General features: G+C 42.2%; 1 protein-coding gene across 1 annotated transcript in view; it reads left to right on the top strand.

Moving 5' to 3' along the window:
- Positions 1 to 311: 311 nt before the first annotated feature.
- Positions 312 to 24320, top strand: part of bnc1 (basonuclin 1) — a 78880-nt gene continuing 54871 nt past the window's right edge. The window contains exon 1 of the mRNA XM_031292723.2: positions 312 to 442. Within this exon, the coding sequence (XP_031148583.1) occupies positions 434 to 442 (9 nt within the window). The 5' untranslated portion in view covers positions 312 to 433. The remainder of the gene's footprint in view (positions 443 to 24320) is intronic.

Genomic DNA, 24320 nt, shown 5'->3' with positions numbered 1-24320 from the left:
TGTAGCTGTCCACTGCTCCAAATATCCTTAGAATGGGTTTAAAATGCAGTAATGGAATTTCCTTACATCGTGCTGTCAATTGTATGTGACGAATAAGAATAAAGTTTTGTTTTGATTAGTATTTTCTGCTAGGAAGCTTGTATCTCCGCTGTTTTCCCTATATGACACGGATGCAGCATGTGGCCCAGTGTCACTTCAGTAGTGAAGGCGGAGCCTGAACTGTCACCTTGCCAATCACCAGTTTGTTACGAGCTGCAGGTGCTGCATAACAGAGCTACCTCATGCAAAGCTGTGGCCGGCCTTTCCACGGTGAACTCTGCTGTCCCAGTTTGGACTCTAAACAAATCTGTTTGAGGCCTCTTATGCATTGTCACAAAACTGCTCTTCTGAAACCAGCTGTGGAAGTGCCAGGAGTCAAAGTCCTTAATGAGAAATGTCATTGGTGAGTCAAGCACCTGTTTTTTATCCATCCATATCCTAATATATAAATATATTCTGCCTGATCTTAACCAAATCTACAGTATTTTCTGGACCATTAGGATAAATTAATATATAGACTTAAATTCAACATGTAGGACATGTGTCAGGCTAAATCAAATCCTACAAAGACTACATAGCTTGCTGTTGTTGTTTTTTAGAGCAAAAGAGTTGTTTAGATTTTTATTTTATTTTTGCAATTATATTATACACATTTTAGTCTGGCTAGATTATGTTTTGCCGAATTCATGAAGGGTTTCTGATAATGATGAAAAAGCCTTAAATCTCAGTTTATAATGCTGGACTACATTGCACATTTTCTAACTAATCTTGAGAAAACTACACTACCATGGGCAACCACTTAAATGTTTGGATTCACCTTGCTATGTACAAATTGTGTGAAGAAAGTGTCAAATAAAATTAGTACAGTTTCCTTTTCATGTAAACTAAAGATAATACAAAAGTGAAGGTCATTAAGTGTTAAAAAGCAATTGTTCTATTTTTCTTCTTGTCAACAAATCCCACAAAAAGACCAAAAACCAACAGTAGTCTCTCAATATTCTGACTTCCCCACCATGTCTGCGATATGTGCATCTTCATACCGTATATATATTTTCAAAATAAAGGGCTCAGTAATTTCCTACATCTACTTAGACACTAGTTTTTTAGCAAATCTCACTCAAACAGGAGGAAAAAGTGCATTAGTTGGGGAGTAAAATAAAGTAAATAAATAAATGGATCCTTCTGTTGTGCTGGTTTTGCAACTACCTTTCACACTACTCTCCCACTAAACCAAAGTCTCTCTAGGTATACTATATGTCAGAGGTGGGAGTAAGTCCCACATGTGCAAGTCACAAGGGAGTCTCGAGTCATAACCTTCAAGCCTCAAGTCACTGTGGTGAGAATCGAGCAAGTCAAGTCGAGTCCCTGCTATAAGTCAAGTCATACGAGATTCTGATGGTCTCCCCCAGTTTCCAAACCAAGTCAAAAGAAGGCTAAAGTTAACATTTGCTTTTCTAGCTAACGTTTAACTGACAGACAGGCAGACTAATTAGCTAAAAAGACACATTCACAGAACGCAATCCTTTATTCGTGGGTTTTGTAGTGACGGATGAAGTTAGATGTTGTGGTGGTCGTGTCCGTGATTTTTGAGCTGCAGTCCTTGCACGCCGATGTTCTCTTCTTACTACGGCAGGGGTATTCAACCTTTCTTAAACCAAGGACCCCTTAAAGGGTATCTACCATTTTTTTTCAACCTGGACCTGGTTCATATGTTTTTGTGACTAAGTGACTGATGGGAACAACAATCTTTGACATTGGTCCAGTATTAAGCGAGATTGCTGCAGTCGGCAGCGGCGAAACAAGCTACAATGTAAGTTAATAGGGCAATTGTCCAGCTTGTATTTTCCTTCACAAAAGTGCTTTTTTTGGTCAGTTTTGCCGCTGACAGGCTAAGATTATTATTCTAAGTGTCTGACAACATTATGGAAAGGATCCCTTCAGAGATAGACCTTTAAAACCTCTTTGAGACCTTTCTGTTTAACCAGAAACAGCTCTGAAGTCGCTGGCGCTAAATCCACCAGACTCCATTTAAAAAAAAAGCAATACTTTTAGTGCATAGAGCCAAAATATGTCAAAAATATGTAAATCGGTAGGCTATGTGTTCATTTCAACCCAAACTAGAGTTGTGATGGTTGGAAAAGTGGAAAGACAACCCAAAACGGCTTTTCATTGTTTTATTTTGTTTCTGTCGACTTTGAATGAAGTGTATTACAATGCTAAAATGACTGTTTATTTACATGGAGTCTGGTGGGTTTAGCGAACGCAATTTCACGGATGTTTTTATGTTTAAAAAAAGGATCTTACTCTTTAACAGAAAGGTCGACCTCCTCGCAAAACGAGGACTTTTGTGAAGGTAAATACAAGCTGGACAATTGCCCTATTAACTTACATTGTAGCTTGTTTCGCTGCTGCCGACTGCAGCTATCTCGCTTAATACTGGACCAAGTCAAAGATTGTTATTCCTATCAGTCACTTCGACACAAAAACATAGGAAAACAGGGTCCAGGTTCAAAAAAACGGTAGTTACCCTCTAAATGAGAGAGACGGATCAGGGACCTCCTACAACATATATTGAATAAAATGAAGTTGCATAATAATTTGGGCCTACAATAACATGTAGGGCCTAAAGCCTTTATACATACCTTTTTAGTGCATAGAATACTAAGCTATTAAAATAATAATTGTTGATGTGATTTTATAAATAATGTTTTATTATTAAACATACATGTGGAGCAGTGAATCCTTAGGATGAACTGTATGGATGGCTACCTTAGTGACTACCTACCTATAGGCCAGTAAGCCTATCATCAATGGTTGTTTTTTCACAAATAGGGTGATTTCTAATAATATGTTGGATTCATGTAAAGATATTTTAGTTTATGAAAAAAACACTGAGGACTCACTTTTGAATATTTTTGTGCTACGGTCAACGACTACATAATCCTTGAATCCAAATGTCATTATTTTTGGGATAACCCCCTCCGTGACGGCTGCCTCCTGCGTTGGCGTCTGCGGTCTGCCGCGCTCCGAGAAGGTTGCCAGTTTGGCGCGCATTACACACAAAACAAAATCACCCAATCATGCTTGAAAAACAAAACATACCTAATCTCAATATCTTGGAAAAAAAGCAAATAATACTTATATATGTATTATATTCCTAAAAAGTCAAGCTCTTTAGAGTCATCTGTCAAGTCTGGAATACCAAGTCAAGTCATTTATCAGTGTAAGTCAAGCAAGTCTCAAGTCCTCAAATTTGCGAGTCCCCCACCTCTGATATATGTATATAAGGATTTGCATATAATTTTATTACTGTATGTATTGTTTTATTTGATTTCATTTTATTCTCTTCAAATTGAAATTATATATTTGCGTGTGTAGTGTGACGGGGCTACAACTTCCATTTCATTGTGCAACCCTGTGTTGTAAAACCTTGTACCATGTGTTTGGGGCAGCAGAGGATGTGTGATTGAGTCAAAAATGAACGTGTTATTTTATTTTCTGAGATTAAGTATGTGTGTTCATGGTGATGAAGGAACATGTCAGCCAGTGCAACAGTGTGGCTCACTGATGTGTGATGTGAATAGTTCCTGGACAAAGATCTAGCTCTACGGCACAAAGGAAGAAGATCAGGCTTTGATACACACACACGGCACTTCATTGATTTATTTTATTTTATCTCATCCCTTTTTTATTTTATTTTATCAGCTTTATTCAGTTCTTTAGCTTTATTTTGGATATTTTTCTTCTTTCATATTTATGGATCTCACACTTTCCGTATGCCTTTTTATTGCGCTGCCTCCTTCATTGATGACTGGCAGTATGAATGTGTATACACTGTAAACCTTTCAAGTAAATGTACAGCTAAAATCTCACAGTATCTTACTGTTTTAATGTTATACAGGATCATACTGTAAATGGCAATGCATTCTGGGAGAAAATAATAATATTACAGCACTGTCTGCGAATGTTACAGATTACAGGTATTTACTGTTAATACCAATGCATCTTGGGAAAATAAAGGAAAAGGCGGGAATCACACTGCAGCTAGTATATTACTGTAAATTCAAATACGGTAAGAAACTGTCTATTAACAGTGCTACCTTAAAATGTAAAAACAGTATGTGTACTGTAAATAAACAGTAGTTTACTGCTTACGCTGCTGCCAGTATATTACTGTAAATTCATGAAACTGAATTGCCCTTCAGGGATAAATAAAGCTATCTGTATCAATACTTATTATATAGAATATGACTCTTTAAAAAAAAATAATGACACCAAATGAACTGAGGACTTTCCAGATATTTTTCTCATTTGGAGGTCCTGCTAGGAGCGTGGCCCTTGTAGCTGCTTGGTCTACTTGTTGCCTTTGGCCGGTTATCTGAAAACTAGAGCCTGACATCATTCAAATTCTGTTGAGCCGCGTTGCTTAAGGTGACTAAGTGTGCTGTCGGACATGACGGCATTAGGCAGTGGGCCTAAATAGTCAAACCTGTAGTGTGGTGAAACTGTAAAAACTGAGCATTTGCTATGATTCCATACTGTTCTTCATGGTGTATAATTGGGCACTCAATCTAGATTGTTTAGGAAAGTGGAAAAGTAGGATTTTGTCTGTGATTTAGCCAGCGATTTAATTATGAGATGCAGGTCACAAAATATTTTTTGGAACAGAAACAATGGGCCCTTTGATTTTTGTTGTGTCGAAATTTTGGAAAGAACCCCTATGTTACTTTACATCTGTGACCCACATGGTCTCTTTCACTATTATGTCTAAACCCAAAAAGGAATACTGTAATGAACTGAAAAACTAATTGTATTTTTTTTTTTTGAGCTGAGAAATGTAGCCACTGGGTAACCCTGTCTCCTAAAAATTACATTTAAATATACTGTTAAATGATTTTTTTCCTAAAATGTTTTGGAGGAAACGTAATTGCTGACTCAATTATATTTCAGTCCAAGAGTGTATTTTATTTTTTTTTACTTTTTACACACATAAGTTGTAGGGAGGTGGTTTGGATGTACAGTATGTGACTGGGGTTTACATCCCATGTGTTGTTAGGTTAAGGCTACATATGCTGTAAGCTCCCCCAAAATGCATTTGGAGTTCACACGTCTAACACATTTATATTTAGTATGGGATTTCCATGAAGCTGGGAAACTTCCGAGAGAAAGACATAATAAAAAAATTGGCCAAATAGAAATAGCACGACCATTTCAGTTTGTAATTGTGCTTGAGTGGTGTATGACCAAACACATTTGAAAAAATTTGCCACACATACAAATGCCCTGTGGGCAATGATGATGATCTTTCCCTAACCTTAACCAAAAGCTTTAAGCTGCCTAAACATACATACAACATTTTGACCACACTTTCATTGCCAGGAGTGGATTTTGTAGGGGAAACAAAAGTACATGCATTGTCCGTAAATGTTTTACAGCTACGTTGAAGATGAACATTTTGCAACTTAAAAAAAACAAACTGTGTTGGGTTTTTGAAGGCAGCAGCAGAACCACATCCCTTTTTGCAAGCCTTAAACTATCACTGCTGTTGTTGTAGTCAAAGCTGCAGAGCAGCAGAGCCAGAGCGTAGGAGAGCAGAGAGTGAATATTTCAGCATGGTTGGAGGCATTAGTGGTGTCAGTGTGAGTGGTGGGATGAGGGTGTAAGTGTGTGTGTGTGTGTGTGTGTGTGTGTGTGTGTGTGTGGGGTAGGGGGGTTTGGCTGGGGCGGGGGTTAGCAGATAGTGGAGCACATCTGGTGGTGAGGCGGTGGTGGTAGTGGGAGGGGGCCCAGGGTGCAGCCCGTGGCAGCTCCCCTTCCCGTACCAGCCTCTAGAAGGGAGCTGCCTGTCTGTCGCACCCTGATTTATACACGGCTAATGTCAGAGGAAAGCAATGTGGAAACTGTGGCATAAACACCGAATACTGGCAGAGTTTAGAGATTATGATTCAGTGTCTGGGAGGACTGCTCCTCCAACACAGCTAGGGCTCCTGCATCTCTCTCTCTGGCTCATACACACATGTGGACACACTCTCACACATACACAAACACAAACACACACACACACACACACACACACACACACACACACACACACACACACACACACACACTCTGACATACACCAGCATTCTCCAGTTTTCAAGGCTTATCTCAGAGTGATCTAGGACTTGCATTTTTCAGAGCAATTCCTTGTGCTGTTCCCCCCCCATCTCTGTGCCTGGTTCAGGTAATTGTCCCAGACCTCTTGTGTTATCAGCTGTTGTTCTGCTCTTTGAATGAATGGTTGCATATATCATGCAAAACCTAGTCTCACATTCCCAGATCTATCTCGACAGCGCTGTGGAGTAAGGTCTGGCTACACCACACACACATTCTGGGATAGGAGAAAGATAGGCTCTGAGTTGTTTCTGTTGCATTTCTTTAAACCAATCACAATCGTCTTGGGCGGCGATAACCTCCGGACGCAGAGATGGTGGCTCTGCAAAATAGTCTCGGGAAGGAATTTGTTTTGGGGGAACATTTGCATCCCGCCAAAAGAAAACACCACACACAATATTAAATGAAGTTAACTGTTGACACAATACAGTAACGTGAGCTATTTAAATTAGCTGGATACATGGGTAAACCATGATTTGCTCTTACCGGTGTATCACCGTGTGTACTTCGTCCACAGCAATCCCACCAATCAGTCCCAAAATGTCCCAGTTAGAGAGGAAATGCCGTAACTATATTCTTTGTAAATCTTTACAATCATTCCCCGAAAGAACAAAGCAGGCCTGCCTTGTTGCACAATCCAAATTTTCAGCGTGCAGCTTGCTAGCGTTTCCTGTAGTTAAGGAATTTCGAGAACGGCAACACACAGAGAGTGGTAGGTGAGGGGCATCCTGCACACGAGCCCCGCGCCAGATGTCATCCTTTATCCCGGGAATGTACTTCATACGTACATCCAGACTATGCAAAACCCGGCTGTTGTGTGTTTTGTGACTGTGTGTTAACCAGTCCCTCCAGAAAAACGTGATTATGCGATCACATAATTCAATGCATAATCAGCCAAAGTCCGCATATTTATGCGGGGGCCGCATTTTTTCAAATACGCCGCACTTTCGCCGCATAAATTGCCGATTTCCGCGCCTTGCATGATTTCATAATCCCCGCATTTTCGTTGCAAAAAAGTCACATATATCTTAGCTGAAAGTTGTTTACTTCACACAAGAGCAGCCATTTTCCCCTGTTGCCATGGGAATGTTATGAAGTGACATAATTATGCGATGTGAACATCATCGAAAAGCTGCAAACCCCGCGATGAAGCCATGATGAAACCGCAGTTTTTGCAAGTTCCCGCAATTTGCATAAATTGCAAAAATTGCATAAATATCCTGCATATTCCATCGCATTTTTTAAGAAAACATGCCGCATGATCAATGATTTTTGCCCGCAACAATCACAAAAAAACTCAGCGTTTTTCTGGAGGGACTGGTTAACTGTCTAAAATGTGTTAGGAAACACAAAGTGGAGCTTCTTATTGATACGTGTTTTTCTCCTGCATGCTTGAGTGAGTGAATGTGAACCTACGAGCCGCACCACAGCTGCCTTTGTGTGTGTTTGCTGCTTATTGTGCAAGGCTGCAGTGAGGCCCTGAGTACCGCCAGCCAGGCAATGAGTTCTCCCAGCATCTGAAACATTAATGCAGAAACCCGATTAGCCATGCCATCACAGGCCTCCTGCTCCTTGCCTATTGATTTTCCTTCCGTTCGCCCTCCTCCTTCAAAAAGCCGCGAGGGGAGTCTCCGAAGAGCCAGAGCACCTCTTCTCCTCTCCCAGGCCTCCTCTGGCCCAGGCCTTCTCACCGATCCAGCCCCGCTGATTTCTACCGAGACTTCGGAGGGGCTATAGACTTCTGACGATAACCCTAGGTGCTGCAGGAGAGGGCTTGGGGGATAGAGGATAGAGGCGCGGGTGGAGTGGGGAGGGGGCGCTCCAGTCAGTCAGTGTGTGGAGCTGCAGTGATCATGGAGGGCTAATCGGCCTGATCAGTATGCTGGGGCGGTAGAAGTGTACACTCCAGAGAGAGAGAGAGAGCGAGAGAGAGAGAAAGAGAGAGAGAAGCTGTGTAATCAGAGATGAAAGTTGTTCAGGGTCTGGTCAGCTTGACTCTCCCTCTCCCCTCTGGTTTCACTGACCTGGAGCGCTTTCACTGAAGGGGGAGAGGAACATCTCTGATGGCTTAGCCCAGAGACATGGTCTATCCATACAGCTGTCGAGATCCACACTGTCGATCAGGGGAACTTCAGGGCTGAAGTTCCCTGGCAAAAAGGTACTTTAACAATGCAAAGTCAAACTTTTTGGGGTTGAAAACTTACAGCTGTTGCTTCGGTCAGGCTTGAGTAAAGGACATTAGGGCTTGTCAACATTTTGAATCTAATGATGTGAGGAAATTTGATCGGGGGAGCAGAGAGCTCAATTCCTGACGTCACATCTGGGCTAGCTGCTCTTTCATTAGCTTCTGTGAATCCATGCCATCTCTCATTGGTGTTGTTTTTGTTAATTGGAGCGTGTTCTTAGTGTTAACTATCCAGTTTCTAAAACAGCTTGCTTTAAGAATTTAAACCCTTTGCAATTTAAAAAAATAAACTTTATATATATATTTATTATATATTTTATATCAACGTCTTATCTATCTTATCTATATCATTAACTCACACTCTTTTTTTAATGTCATAATCTCAAGTTTTTTAGCTGTAATGTTGGCTGTCTAAAACATGTGGACAATCTCATTCTTGGCATTGCCAGACCCTCCTCCACAGCGCTGCGGCGGAGGGTCTGGCTACAACTGATCAGTGCTGGTTTAAATAACAATTTTACATTGATTTCTTTCAGTTTGCGATTACTGTCCAAACAAATGGAGTGAACTGCATGACATACTGTGGAGTTGTGATGTAGGGCTGGCTTTTTTTTTAAAGCTTTAGTGCGTAACTTTTTGATTTTAATGAACGTCCGTTACATTCAAGCCATTGCCAAATGAGTTGCTACAAACCTAATTAAGACGGCATCAGCTCCACACAACTCTCTCTGTATTTCTCTGTATGACTATGTTCAGAAGATTGTGGCGTCCGGCGACTTTCCTGCGCAGAAACTCGAGTGAAGATAATGACCTCTTCTGAAGAGTCCGTCATGTTTTTTGAATCCTCCGTGTCCTCCTTGGCTATTAGCAACAGCATGGAGGGGGGGAGGGCGAAGGCTTGTATCATGTGGACGCTCTGACAGTGTTGTTGTCATTACTTAGAATTCCTCATGGGGGCGACAGAAACTACGCACTATAGCTTTAAGTTATTGGCGATGTTGCAAATGTCACTCTAATTTTAAATGAGACCTTTTTACTCCAGCATCTGGAAGTTCTGATTTCCCTGTCTACGACGCTCTCTGATTTGATAAAATGTGTTCTTCTTTTACAGACGATATCGTAGCTGTAAGCATAGGCATAATTTACAGGGGGTATGGAGGGGTTACAACCCCCTTCAATAATCAAAACTGGCCAGTGCAAACCACCCCAAAAAAAATTATAATTTCCTTTAAATAAATAAAGACATTTGCACCATAACATGATGCAGAAAAGGCACAAATTGTTGCAGAAAAACCCACCAGAATGCAGAAAATGAAAGTTTTTTGACGTTCAAAATTTTGATTTTGCCCAAAAGTGGAGATCTCAACCCCCCCCAATCTTGAACCCAAAGTTACACCCAAGGCTGTAAGCAGATCTGTTACCAACTACACATTAAAACGTAACTTTCCTGCAACTTAAAATCAATACTTGGCCATGATGTGGTAAGGGACATCAGTGCCTTTGGAAACACTGAAATCACTCTGTGTTCAGTATAATTTGGTGTTGTTGAAGACAATCTGTACCCTGTGGTGCAAAATATCCTCTTGGCATTTTGACTGTGTACTTACCCAGATGAAATCATGTAGGAGTTGCCGCCTCTGCTTTAGGTTTCTCTCAACCAGCCCAAGCTTGGCCTTACTTCCCTTTGTGCTTCCAAACTGCACCGCTGCATCTTTAGAAATGAGAGTGGAGATGAACCATAACTGACAGTGTCAGGGTACTTTTAAATGGCATCAGGATCAAACGACCTGTAAGAGAGTATTTTGACTCATTACAAGCATTTCTTTCTCTGTTGCCACAATAGGAGCCATCTCAATCTCAACAGTTTGTGCTCCATAGATGTGAGTGTGACTAGACCAGAATCAGAATCAGTATCCGTATCAGAAAGCAGTTTATTGCCACAGTAGTGGAACTACATGGAATTTGCCTTGGTGATTGAGTGCATACATACAAACGCACATATTAAACATGAATAAGAATAAACAATAAATACCGAAATAGAGACAAATATATACAAAATAGCTGTTGGGTGTACGTAGTTTAAGAACTGTGTGCAATGGGCAAATGTGTAGTCCAGGATGGAGGCTAGTGCCAAGTGTAGTGACTAGGGATGGGGGACAGTGGGGGTCTGGGGCCTTGTTGGTGAGGCTGACTGCAGAGGGGAAGAAACTGTTTTTATGGCATGAGGTTTTGTTCCTGATGGACCGCAGCCTACTGCCGGATGGGAGGGGTTCAAACTGTTTGTGTCCGGGGTGAGAGGGATCGGCTACAATTTTTCCTGCCGGCCTCAGTGGGAAAGATCCCCAGTTGATTATTCATTTTAAATGTGTCTAGTTGCTATTGTCTCATGCAGAAACAGACAGCGTGTAGGCGTGCTAGAGTAGCTATTACTCGCCTCATGAACATGATACACCATCTGCAGAGAGCTCTACATGTGCAGAACAGCACTACCTCCAGTCCTGTATTTCGGCTGCAGATTTGACGTTGAAACAGTAAGGCCAATCGAGAGCCTGATAGAGTGCTCGGCATAAGGTTTGTGTGTGTGTGTGTGTGTGAGAGAGAGAGAGAGAGAGAGAGAGAGAGAGAGAGAGAGAGAGAGAGAGAGAGAGAGAGAGAGAAGGGCAGCCAGGGAAAACCTGCGCTAAAACATCATTGCTCAAGGCATAATCGCTGTTAAATAGGTTGTTGACATACACAGTCGGCTGTGTGCAAACATCTCATTTGGCCAATTATCCTCTTCGCTGAGGTGGTTTGGTCTAGATGAGGAGTGTAAGTGAGGATTGGGCAGATACAGAGGGAGTTACTCTCTCCTGTGCTCTGTTAATGGAGCTACCAGATGTGTTTTAAAGGAAACGGAGCAGGAGCACCGAGAGCACTGGGTGGCCCACCACATGTCCAACCTGTGTGAGTGTGTGTGTGTGTGTGTGTGTGTGTGTGTGTGTGTGTCTGTGTGTCTGTGTGTGTGCCTAGGTGGGTGTGTATGAGTGTGTGTAAGCATACCTTTGTCTATGACCGTGTCTATGTGTGTGCAGGTGTACAGAGAGGCTGTAATGTTTAGGGGACCACCCCAGGGTGCTACTGACCGCGTCCACCCCCTCCCCTTCAACCCCCTTAGCCAGCCCGCTCCTAACACCTACGCACTCTGGCAGAGCGGAGCGACAGCTTTCGTCTTACTTGGAAACGATGCCATGATTGATGACGCTCGGCTGAACGTGATGACTCACTGCAAATTTAGCTGTTATCAGTGTTTGCATTCGATGGGTTTCTCGGACTGATGATTGAATCAAAGCGGGATGTTGTGAGTTTTGTGTGCCAGAGGGGGAAAAAAAGTCCATGGCAGGCCATAATGGATATGTGTATGAGATCTGAGTGCTGTCTTTGATTGTCTGATTGTGTGTGTGATTCCCCAGAAGTGATAGATAGCTGGAGAAAAGCTCCCCACCCACACCCCCCCCACCCCACACACACACACACACACACACACACACACACACACACACACACACACACACACACACACACACACACACACACACACACACACACACACACACACACCCCACCCCAACCCGAGGCTGCAGGCCCCTCCTGCTCTAATCAATGACATGTTAAGCTGGCAGGCTTTTGAAGTGAGAGGTTCCAAAGGGGTGCTGAGAGGGTGAAGGGGAGTGCTGTGTGTGTGTGTGTGTGTGTGTGTGTGTGTGTGTGTGCGTGTGTGTGCGTGTGTGTGCGTGTGTGTGCGTGTGTGTGCGTGGGAGCGGGTGTGTGTGACAGAGGAGTTGAGGGGTATTGATGATGTGCGCCGATGGGACACGGGATAAAAGTGAGCAAGGGATGAAGGGAGTCCAGAGGCAGGCTTTAGGGTGGGGGGGAAGGTTGACGAGAAGCAAAATCCAGTCTGGAACTCATCACACCGGCCGGAGTGACTGGATGGCTGGCTGATGGCTCACCCTGATGGGTCCCAACAGGTCACGCTCAAACCCATCCCCAAACAGACATCCCAACACGTTTTCTCTTTGTTCTCCTGTCTTAACTCTTCAAACCAGTAGTGTATCTAAAGCCCTATTCTCATGGGATTAGTATTACCTGGTGACCTCTAGTCATTTGTAATAATTACTGAGGTTGTCTGTGACCTTAATCCAGTGCGATATGGCCATGTCTGTAATTTGTAAAGTAAAATTTTCCCACAAATGACCTACCATATTTCGCCGAACACTGAGTTCCTGTGATAATTAGTCCTGTGCGAACTGACATGTCTGTAATTTGGCGGGTTCTTAAATCAGTTTTTTTTTTTAAGGTTTTTGTATCCTGTGCGCTTTTGGAAATAGACTGATATCGGATGGCGGGGGGGTGTGGATGCTGCCTTTCATGGCCGACCTAGTCTGGATCACTGCCCGACCAGAGACCTCTGTCCCCGAGTCGAAGTGCTCCCCACGGCTAGGGGATAGGGGATGCACCTCTGGTAACCTCTACCGGGCCTGTCCCAGAAAGATACGGAACCTCGACCCAGGTGTGTTGCGGCAGCCTCGCCCTGGCCGTCCTCCGCACGCCTGTCGGTAGCCAACTCTCGGTTTACAGATATGTCAGTAAATTCAGAGGCCACATGAGTCAGATGCGGGGGGTAATTTCTAAATCGCACAAGGTCCCCAGATGATACTTGTCCCATGCGAATAGGGCTTAATATACACATCCAAGGTATTGTAGGAAACATTATTGGTGCGTGTGTTGTGTTGGCAGGGTTTTTTTTTCCAGTCCAGTAGGGCTACATTCTTGTACAGTACAGAAATCATCAGTGGGTAGTCTGGATGTACAGAGCGCAGGACCAGAGAGTACCGTCTTTGGTTAGAGCTACTTAAACACTTTGGTTGAGGTTAGGAAAAGATTGGTGGTTTTCGTTAAATACTGAAAAAGTAAACAAGACTTTTCTCCACCAAGTCCTCCAAAATAAATCACCAATCATGTGGTTTGTGCCTTCTAGAGCAACACATACAAGCCGCATCTAACATCAGGACAGCATCGTTTTTCAGTACCCTTAAAAAATCAATGGTTTTAATGATCTAATAATGCTATGGTTAAGAATGGGTTAGGTTTAGCCACAATACCAGGAGGATTAGGGAAACATCAGGTCTTGGGTTAAAACAACTACTTTGTTAAAGTTAGCTGGTGTCTTGTAGGGCTGGATCCAAATATTGGACTATTTGGATATTCGTTCGTTGGTTAGGTATTTGATTTTCAATTTTCAATTTTCATTTTTTTGTTTAGTTTTTCCTCCAATATTGTAATAAAGTTAAGACTGATTCAACTTTTGGGGAAATGCACTTGTCAGAGTGTGTTTTGAGGCGGAGTGAGAGTCTCGTACAGGAAACGGGAAACATCACTGCCTCTATGGCTGCCACAAGAAAGTCTTAAAACACCAAACACAAGCATTGAACTGCCCGCGAGTTTGTGGAACAGCTGAATCTTCCCTGCAACTCTTTCTGTGTGAAATGAAGCTGCCTTCAAGCGCGGTCGGAAACGTCAAGATCATTAAACGATCGTACAGAAAACAATAACTGAAATATAAAGTCTACTTGTGCTACATTGGGGGGGTTAAAGAACACAACAGGATGTCACACAAATGGGCCGTTTCAGCGCTGCACAACCCTGCAGCCATCGCTTTTGCTGTTCTGAGCAAAAGCATCCCCCCCCCCACCCCCATGGCCACCCCCACCGAAGCTTCGAATATTTGCTGTTGATTAGTAGGCTACTGAAGCTTCGACGTACAAAAAACGGTATTTGGGACAGTCCTAGTGTCTTCACTTCACATTGTTTTTATTCCACTCATGGACACAGACAAATTTTATAATCGAACCATACTGTAAGTAAAGTAGCTGGATGACGACGAAATCTTATTTTCCCAGCCCCTTTCTCAGATAATACAACAAACAGAAATAGATAGACTGTCAGTCAGTTAACAGTTGATTTTACATAGAAAAGAGAGCGAGAAGACAAAAACAAAACAAAAAAATAATAATAATAAATGTATCTGGCAACTTCATATTGACAAATTGTTTTTGTCCTATACATTTTCTTGAACTAAAAGATATTGATATTACCCTTTAAATCATTATCCTATGAACTCCACATACTGTACTGAAGTACACATTTGCTTTTAAAGTTGTTCGTGCATGCTGATGTTTAAAATTGAATTTCCTTCTTTTATCCTTACTTTCTAAACTAAAAACAAACACTTTTTATATATTTTCTGGTAATACTCTTAATCTCTGCAGCTGTCCACACCGGCTGCGTGCAGGTTGGCATCTCTGCTGCGCCTCACGGGCGTAAACGCCACCTGAAGTTTTTTTTACACATTGTCTTTTTTTTTTTTTTTTTTTTTTTTACAACACGCGCAGGAACGCAACGTTGATGCCCAATAAAACACTACTATTTAGCCACATTTCTACAATTTACTACATATTTTATCATTATTTTATCTTTTTGATTGTTACAATATGTAATTTTTATTTCCTTATTACCGGACCTTGTTCTTTGATTAAATCTTTTCTGATAGCATGTTTTGTCCTTTATTGCTGTTTGTTTCAATCATTCATTCTTTATCTTTTGTATCTATAGCATTTTGAAAAGTGGTATACAAAAAAACGTTTTCATTTAAAGAAACTTTAAACTTAAACTTTATTAAGTATAGGAAAGCGACCCTAAAAAGTTGAAATTTAAAGATGTACTTTTGACATACTGAATTTATTCGCACATTAAATTCCCCCGACACTTGGCTGCAGAGATGAGATGAATCAGAAACAAAAGAAATCCATTTTCCTGGTTAAAATGTCTTGTGGTCTCTTTCCCTCCCCATTTCTACATCTCTCAGTACTTACTCTTTAAAAAAACAGAAGGGTATGTCACTGAGGAGCATGTTATAGGATATTGTGTGTGCTTTTTGTAACTCAGCAAAGCTTCAGTTTAAAGTGTGAGGCTGTACTTTTGTGTTTAGTTTAGGATATGTGTGCATGTTATCTTTATCTGAGAGAGTGTGTGTGTGTGTGTGTGTGTGTGTGTGTGTGTGTGTGTGTGTGTGTGTGTGTGTGTGTGTGTGTGTGTGTGTGTTTGAGCTTGCATCTGTGTGCCTGTGTCTATTCGTGGATACTCTGCATGCATGCATTTTTGTGTGCAGATGTGTGTGATGGATGTGTGTGTAATATTTTGTACGTGTGAAGGCCATGTGACTGTGTGTGCACCTCTGTATGAATATGTACTTTTTGCTATTGTGCATGCACGTGTGTGTGTGTGTGTGTGCGTGCACGCGTATGTGTGTGCGTGCTGCAGAGCCCTGAGAACTTGGCAGCGTGTCAGCGGTGTGCTCCAGCAGTGAGGGGGAGCTGCTGTGTTTCTCTGCTCTGTGCTGGATCCCCTTTCAGCCTGACACAATCCCACAGTCCCACAGCTCTGAGCTCTCAGCTGCAGCCTCCACAGCACCAGCGCTAACCCACCGCGCTCTCATACCCACCCAGATCACTGTTTCACACACCAGGATGTGGCCGCTGTCAGCGTCTGCAGTGGTGCTCCAGCACACTCAACTGCTCTGTACATTGGTGGAAACGAGCCTACGTACAGTATGTCTGTTTTGAACAGCAACACCATGGTGAAAGATCCTGGTTTCCAGATGAGTGACACTACACCTGTCCATGATGACTTGAATTAAAGGGTCCTGTATATATTTTCTCATGCAGATAGTTTGGGTTTTGTTTGTCCAGGTTTTGAGAAATCTGTCTCTGAGATGTGTGCTTCCTCTCCAATAGAGTTAGAATGGAGAATTTCATTTACGATGCTTGAAAATGACAACGTGTCTTTCCAAACAGCCGTTTGCTCCGGATAATTCACAAACTCTACTGTGGACAGTTTTTATTGGCATTGCTTTTTAAGGGACCTTTTTACGACCGTGGCTCCGTCCGGCGCTTAGCACCGGCCAAGACGATTGTGATTGGTTTAAGGAAATGCCAATAAACCAGAGCAGGTTTTTCTCCCATCCCAGAATGCTGTGTGAATTAGCCAGACCTTCCTCTGCAGCGCTGTGGAGGAAGGTCTGGCAATGTGACACTACAGTATACTGTACAGTATATTGAAACATAAAAACAAACTATGAATCTATTATTGAGCTCTCATTCTGCTGCTTATTGTTTAAATCAGCTGATTCCTTGATTAGTTCATTGTGACACATAAGGTGGGCCGAGTGAGCTCTCCCATCTGTGTTAGTGTGCATCATCATCATCAGCAGCAGCAGCAGCAGCTCTCCCAGATGGACCTTCACAAGATTGGTATTGATTGATTCTTCTCAGAGTGGTGGTGATAATATGACAAACAGCAGTCATTTCCCACTGACCCTGATCACTTTGGCCCTCCATCGAAGCCTTTATCACAAGAGTATCCGAGGCTTCCTGGAAGTGCTCTACCGGCACTGGGGATTGCCAGACCAATGAGCCAGTGGATCAAATGACACCGCGCAAACTGTCTTAATGACTCTGTGTCGTGGCTCCAGGAAGTGACTGTGACAAATGTTGGTTGGTAACAGTGGAAAAAAAATGTGTGGAGTGTAGAAGATTGTGGTTTCTAATGTGCTTTCAGTTTCACAGAAAGTTAAAGTGATGATCTGTAAAATACTAATGGAGTCAAAAACTAAATTGCGCACTAGTTCGTGCAGACCTTTACTCACTTTTTCCATTAAAGGGTGACTTCGGTTTTTACAATCTGGACCCTATTTTCACATGTTTTTGCGTCCAAGTGACTCCAAGTCACCAATCTTTGAAATTGGTCCAGTATTAAGGAAGACCGCAAAAACAAGCAACAATGTAACATCCCCTAAAAGTGCTCGTTTTGCCACTGACAGGCTCCGATTATTATTCTAAGTGTCTGACAACATTATGGTAAGGATCCCTACAGAGATAGACCTTTTTGTTAAAGAGTAAGATCGTTTTTGTTTAACATGAAACAGCCCTAAAATCTCCATCACCAAACCCACCAGACTCCATGTGAATAATTAGTACTTTTATCATCATAAAACACACTTCAAAGTCGACAGAAACTAAATAAAACCATCAAAAGCCATCGTTCGTCTTTCCACTGTTCCAACAATCACCACCCTGGTTTGGTTGAAATAAACCCTTAATTCACTAATTTACATGTGGAAATATGCTGGCTCTATACACACTGAAAGTACTGATTATTTACATGGAGTCTGGTGGGTTTGGCGATGGTGATTTCAGAACTAAATGGATTTTACTCTTAACAAAAAGGTCTGTCTCTGTAGGTATCCTTGTCAGACACTTAGAATAACACAATAATAATCTGAGCCTGTCAGTGGTAAAAACAGTGCTTTTAGTGGACAGAATTGACGATATACATTTGCCATAGTGCAACATTGCAGCGCGGTATCGGATGCCGGTTACAACGCTCTCACTCAATACTGGACCTATTTCAAAGGCTTTTGTTCCCATCAGTCACTTAGACACCAATGCATGAGAAAATAGGGTCCAGGTTTTTAAAAAAAAACGAAATTACCCTTGTTGCGGGTATGAATATTCAAAGGCGAGCATTTAACATTTTCGTGTTGTTTATTCCTAACGCTCCCAGTGTGTAAAAGGCATTAAGGCTAACACAAATACAGCAAAACTATACTCAAGTTTAGATGTAAGAAAAATATATATTATATTTTAAAAAAATCCAGCCTAGAACAATTATAAAACTATAAAACTCTGAATCACATCAAACATATCTTTGGCATTTCCATACTGCTCTTGTTATTTATTATATTTATACTGGACTGGCCAATAATGTCAGCCCAGGCAGGTTCTAATTAATACATTTACAGTAAGTGCCACTTAGTGCCTCAGTTCAGACTGAGTGTTTGTCAGACCGTCTCACACTGTCTGCAACCGGAACCCGTAGCCTGTATTTGACCATTTTTGTAACCCGTAGAAACAGGCAATCTGACAAGCACGCTCCTTTTACGTAGTGCTTGACCAGGTGTGTGTAAAGGTAGGCCATGTTTAAACTCTTAAGCCCCATTTGTACGAATCGTCACATGAAGACTACAAAGACACGCTGCAAAGACAGGCTTTTCGCCCCACCTTCAAGTGTGGCCACTCAAAATTATAAACACTTTACTTCCTTTAGACATGGGTCAGACGACAGGTTGTACAAAATATAGCATCCCTTGCCTTTAGTGGGCCTTAAGGTCTGTCTACACAGGAGGCATTTCAGCCAATTCTTTTCTGTCATCCATCTGAAGGAACAGATATGCTTCTATCTATTTTAATCAATGCAGCTGCCTACACAGGGTGCATAACACACACTTCAATCGTGCTTTGCGTGGGTAATATAGTAGTGACTCAAGTCTTATTTAAACGCTTTAAGCTTTTATTTCCTTCTGTTTTATAAGCGTAACTTAAGTAATTGTGTGTTGGGCCCTGAGCATTACCAAAATATGGCTGACCTACACTTAATACTGACAGTACATGTCCAAATAGGCGCTGTTTTCACGGCAGGGATCGCCCCACTTCCCAGCATTGCATGCTAGTGGGCCACTAGCAGTTATAAATATCTCTTCAGTGACCACTGACAAGCAAAGAAAACAGTCTACACCCTCCTACAACCTTGACGGCTGCACCTGATTGGACGAACACGTCACGTGGGTCTGCCTGCTGCCGGATTTCAAAACGTAATGGCGACTCATTTGGAATACGATCTCTTATTTAACGAAAATAGTTAAAAATGTGTTTCTGAATACCTTTTATGCGAGAAATAGGCCATGCAGTTGCTAAATCTGCCTTTATTACAGATTGACAAAGGTCAGTTTAAAAGATTTTTGTCAGCTTTTAAGAGGAGGCAAGCTGAGTTGCCCGCTCCTCCTTTGCATAAAGTTGGCTGGATTCAACTTTAAGCAAATGAGGAGCGGGCAACTCGACTGGTAACGTTAACCTACTGTTAGCTAGCAGCTGGAGTAAACACGGTTAAAATGCTGACAGCTAAACGGTGTAAAGTGTGTCTGTATTTCACTGTAGAGGATTCTAACACCAGACTGTAGCTGCCGCTGTCTGAGAAACACAGACTCAGCCTCACCTCGCCAGCCTCGTGGTGCATTCAAAGTTGTTGTAAAATACCCTTTTCCCATCCAGTGGTTGTTTTTGCCATTTTGTGCTCCTTTTTTTTTTTTAGATCAACTTTATATTGTTTTATATTTTTGAACATACAAAACAGACAAATAAAATTGAACAAGGTGCTCCTTTTTTAAATATAATATATATCTTTTGGTTCAGGCAACGTTTTAAAAGTATTGTTGTATCATGTTGTTTAAGAGCATTAAAATGAGAAAAAATAATGGGAAAAAAAGAAATCAAGGGACATTTAGAATAGATTAAAATGTGCGATTAATTGCGAGTTAAATATTTTAATCATTTGACAGCACTAGTTCTAATCTGCGTCATGAAATTACCAACTTCTTCTTCTCTGGGGACTACCAACGTTAAACTTCACAACCGCACTCCTGCTCTCCCCCTGACAGATCAGATAGAGACTCAGCCAAAGGCACAACCACCTCCGATTGGCCAAAACTATGTTTCTGTTGACCCTTTCCTTGACTGGGTTACAGGTGCATAGCTTTGGCGACAGCGACACAGGATATTAAACCTGTTTCAAGTCCTTTGACCCTGTAATTGTTTGTCCTCTGTCACTAACATACAAGTTCGCAAACTCTAACTTGAAGCACCAAAATTGAAAAGTTTTTTATTATTATAATTTTTAGGGGGCCTGAGATGAAGTTTAGGGGGCTTGAGCTGTAGATATCATTTCCTGCTATCGGGGGAACAGGAAAACACAGGTATTTGAAAAACTGAATTATTGTTTTTAAGTTATGCTGAAAATATTCTTTAATAGTGACTAAGGCTGGGAATCGCCAATGATTTTCCGAATCGATACCTTTCCTATTTACAAGGTCCCGATTCGATTACATTTCCGATTCTATATCAATTAGGTTAGGGAAATTAGTAGTAGTTACAATACTGTTTTAGCTTGGATATATATCAGAATCAGAATCAGAATCAAATTGCCAAGTACGTTTTTTACACATACAAGGAATTTGTTTTGGTGTTGTAGGTGCATGTCACACATTCTCTAAAAATAAGTTAAACAAACAGGTTAAACAGAACAAACAATATAAGTATAAATATATGTATATATACACACACATAATGTATTAAAAATAGTAGTGAGGAGTAAGTAGGAGTAAGAATTAAGATAAAAAGAGCAGATTAAGTACAGTGGCATGTAGAGCCAGAGGTGGGGTGTGGAGAGAGACAGGGTGGTTTCCGGGCCTTGTTAATATATATATATATATATATATATATATATATATATATATATATATATATATATATATATATATATATATATATATATATATATATATATATAGAAGATTCTCAGAGATTCTCAGAGATCTTGTGCTGTAAATTGTAAAAGCAAGATGCAACCCTCGGACATAATTATAATGTACCAGGTTATGGTGCATTATATAATCTTTACATAAAGAACTGACCCCCAAAAAGTTTGTCTAAACTCTAAAGTACTTTTTACTTATACATCCATGGTGAAAGACCGATTTAAAATTGGAGAATCGATGATTTGAACCCAGCCCTAATGGTGACAAATTGTCCTGTTTTAGCCTGTTCTGTTGTCTTTTGTGAACTTATTTAGACAGCCGACAAGTCAAAGCAAATTAAGCATTTTGAAATATGTCGAACCATCATAATGAATCCCAGCTCAATATAACAGTGATAGTGTTCAGGGAGCGACCCTGCTGTAGGCAGAGGCAGTGCCACAACAGCAATAGATGGTGTGTGTGTGTGTGTGTGTGTGTGTGTGTGTGTGTGTGTGTGTGTGTGTGTCTGCATGTGAGCGCATGTGTCTCTCATCTATGTGTGTGTCTATGTGCTCCAAATGCTGATTGATGTAACTCTGGCTTTGTCAGCCCTTTGGCATAGGTGGAACAGGTGTGACTCTGCCACAGAGCGTGGCTCAGACAAGCCATATCACGGCACAATGAGGTCATTGTGCAATACACACATTCCTGCACAGGGCCCTCGGACTTTTAAAGGCTGGATGAAGCCATCTGTGTGTGTGTGTGTGTGTGTGTGTGTGTGTGTGTGTGTGTGTGTGTGTGTATTGCTCCAGGTGAGGGGGATTTGGATGAGATTTTCTGTCTGAAAGAGATGTGTGCTCACCAGCTGCGTGTCCCTACACACTCTCAGAAACACCTCCCAGGCTCGGATACACACCTACACACAGACGGGCCAAGTGACGATTCTCGAGTGTTGCAAAATCAGCGTATTTTGTGTGTGTGTGTGTGTGTGTGTGAGAGTGGGCGTCAGGTTAAGTGGGGGCTGGCTGGGTTTTTTTTCCGACTGTGTTACTCTAGGTCTCTTATACAGTCAAGGCTGTGTCGGCTCGGGTGGATCCCCAGGTCCATTAGTACAATATGGATGTTACTCCGGGGATGAAATCATTTCGTCTGACTCAGGCGGCTCACTCAGTGGCATCTGTGTTTGTTTGGATCCTAGCTGACACGTTGGCCTCTGTGTCTTAACACTGACACACAGCACATGTAATACTCACTCCTTTTTTTCCTCCGCTCTCTGCATTTTTTCTGCTTTCATCATGGGCAAAGGTTGCCATTTTTGGTGAGGGGGGACCATGTTCTGTGTGTGTGTCTGTGTGTGTGTCTGTGTGTGTGTCTGTGTGTGTGTGTGTCTCTCTGAGTTGTGTGTAGTGCTATCTTCAGGGTTGGTTGTCTGGACTGGGTCCCTTCTAGCTGCTTTACAGTTTAACCAGCCTTGACTTGCTGTGTGGTGACATGTCTGCACTACACTGGCTGGATGACTGGGAGGATCTGCTCTGTGTGTGTGTGTGTGTGTGTGTGTGTGTGTGTGTGTAAGGCTGGAGGCTGACTGCTGGGCTATGCTTGAAAGACTTCTGGCATGTGCTGGTGCCTGCATTTTTCACCCTTGACTGGAAGCATATGCTGTAGCACAATCGAGACAGTGTTAGACGGGCTTGGCGTGAGGGACCCAGGCGGCTTCCTCCACATCTGGCAGTGCTTGGCCCTCCTTCCAGGTGAGTCACATCCCCCGGGAGGGTGGCTCTGCTCCGGCCCTCGGCCCCTCAGCGCCCGGGCATCTGGAAGTGTCTGGATCCGTCTTGCAGTCACATCTATCTCCACATGCTTTTCCAATTTCATCACCCCACCACCACCACCTCCGCGGCCCCCAGCCTCTCACTGACCCCTGCTGTGCCCCATTTACCCCCGCCTCCACGCTCCAGGTGACATGGTCTAGCAAGACAGACGACCAAAAAGGACAACAGCACTGATAAACTGTACCGACAAGAAGGCCACAGGATCACTCTTGCATGGGTTCTTATTTCTTTTTAGGTAGGGCAAATGAATGGATACTTGTGGTTTATTACAACTTGTCTCATTTACATAGCTCTGACCATTATTTCTATTGGTTATGATAACGCTGTGCATGTTAATTGCTGAGATCTGGGAACACAGCAACATCACTAAAAGTTTGACATGGCAAGGTACACAAGCACATGGCTGTGAACAAACAAACAATTTAGTCAATTTCATCACAGACTACATAATCTGGCTTTAATATTTCTTAGAAACGTTGTTTGTTAGTATTCCCATAGGACAGGAGAATCCAATTTCACTCACATTTTATAGGTTTTGGTCACATGTGGGAAGCAAAACAAACTATAAACAAGACATTCACATATATAGAGCTTTTATCAGACGTAGAGCGGTTATCAGACACAGAGCGACAATAACATTCATTAGGAGACTTGTTTCCTTTTTTATGTATTGTTACAGAGACAATCTGTACGGTGTATGCTGGAATGTTACAATTTTTTTCAAAAAAATGTCCATGAACCTAAATAAGGCAGCAATAGATGAAGTGTCTGTGTGTGTGTGTGTGTGTGTGTGTGTGTGTGTGTGTGTGTGTAAAGAGGAGGTAAAAAGAGATGGAGGGGCTTCCCCCCCTGACCCTTAAACAGGAATGTCACAAGCAGCCTGGATAATTATGTCCCTTAGCCTGATGGCTGGGAGGCCCAGCTGTGTGTGTGTGTGTGTGTGTGTGTGTGTGTGTGTGTGTGTGTGTTGGTCTGCGGGGGAGGGAGGGTCGACTGATGGGAGTTGCATGTGTCAGAGTGGATTGATCATGACACAAACAGATGTACGTCGGTGGAAAACATATCGGTGTCCGTGTGGAACTGGTCTATCCTGATCATTAAAGAGATGAAAATAAACATCTTGCTCTGATTAACGGCGGCTGTCCCGGCGGACTTGTCAGCTGCGCCGCCGACATATGTGTGTACAGATTTTGCTTTTACATAAATGTGTTCCTGTTTAGAAACGGGCGAGCCATGCTGCAGCTGGAATCTGTGAGTGTGTGTCAGCCTGTAGGTCAATCAAGTGGGCCGCCCAGTTCTTCTCTTTTCTTTTCTTTTAGGTGTCTAAATGGAGATCAAGAACAAATAATAGAAAATCCTCACATGGCTACCATATTCTCCCTAAACAGAATCTTCGTCTTTATCTATTGCACTCTCTCTTTCTGAAACACATACACTCACACACATGCACACACACACACACACACACACACACACACACATACATAGCATCACTCTCTCAGAGGCTTTTTAGAAAGGAATGCTCCAGGAGTCTCACATTTCACTAAAGAAGCAGAAAAAAACGAAATTGAGGAAAAAGGAGAAAAAAAAAAGATCAAGTGGGGGCTAATTTTTGTCCATGTTGCATGTATATGTGTGTGTGTGTGTGTGTGTGTGTGTGTGT

This window comes from Sander lucioperca, chromosome 3, assembly GCF_008315115.2.
Source record: "Sander lucioperca isolate FBNREF2018 chromosome 3, SLUC_FBN_1.2, whole genome shotgun sequence".
Lineage (NCBI taxonomy): Eukaryota > Metazoa > Chordata > Actinopteri > Perciformes > Percidae > Sander > Sander lucioperca.
Note: the sequence above shows the minus strand (reverse complement) of the source record. Positions and strands in the feature narration are given on the sequence as shown.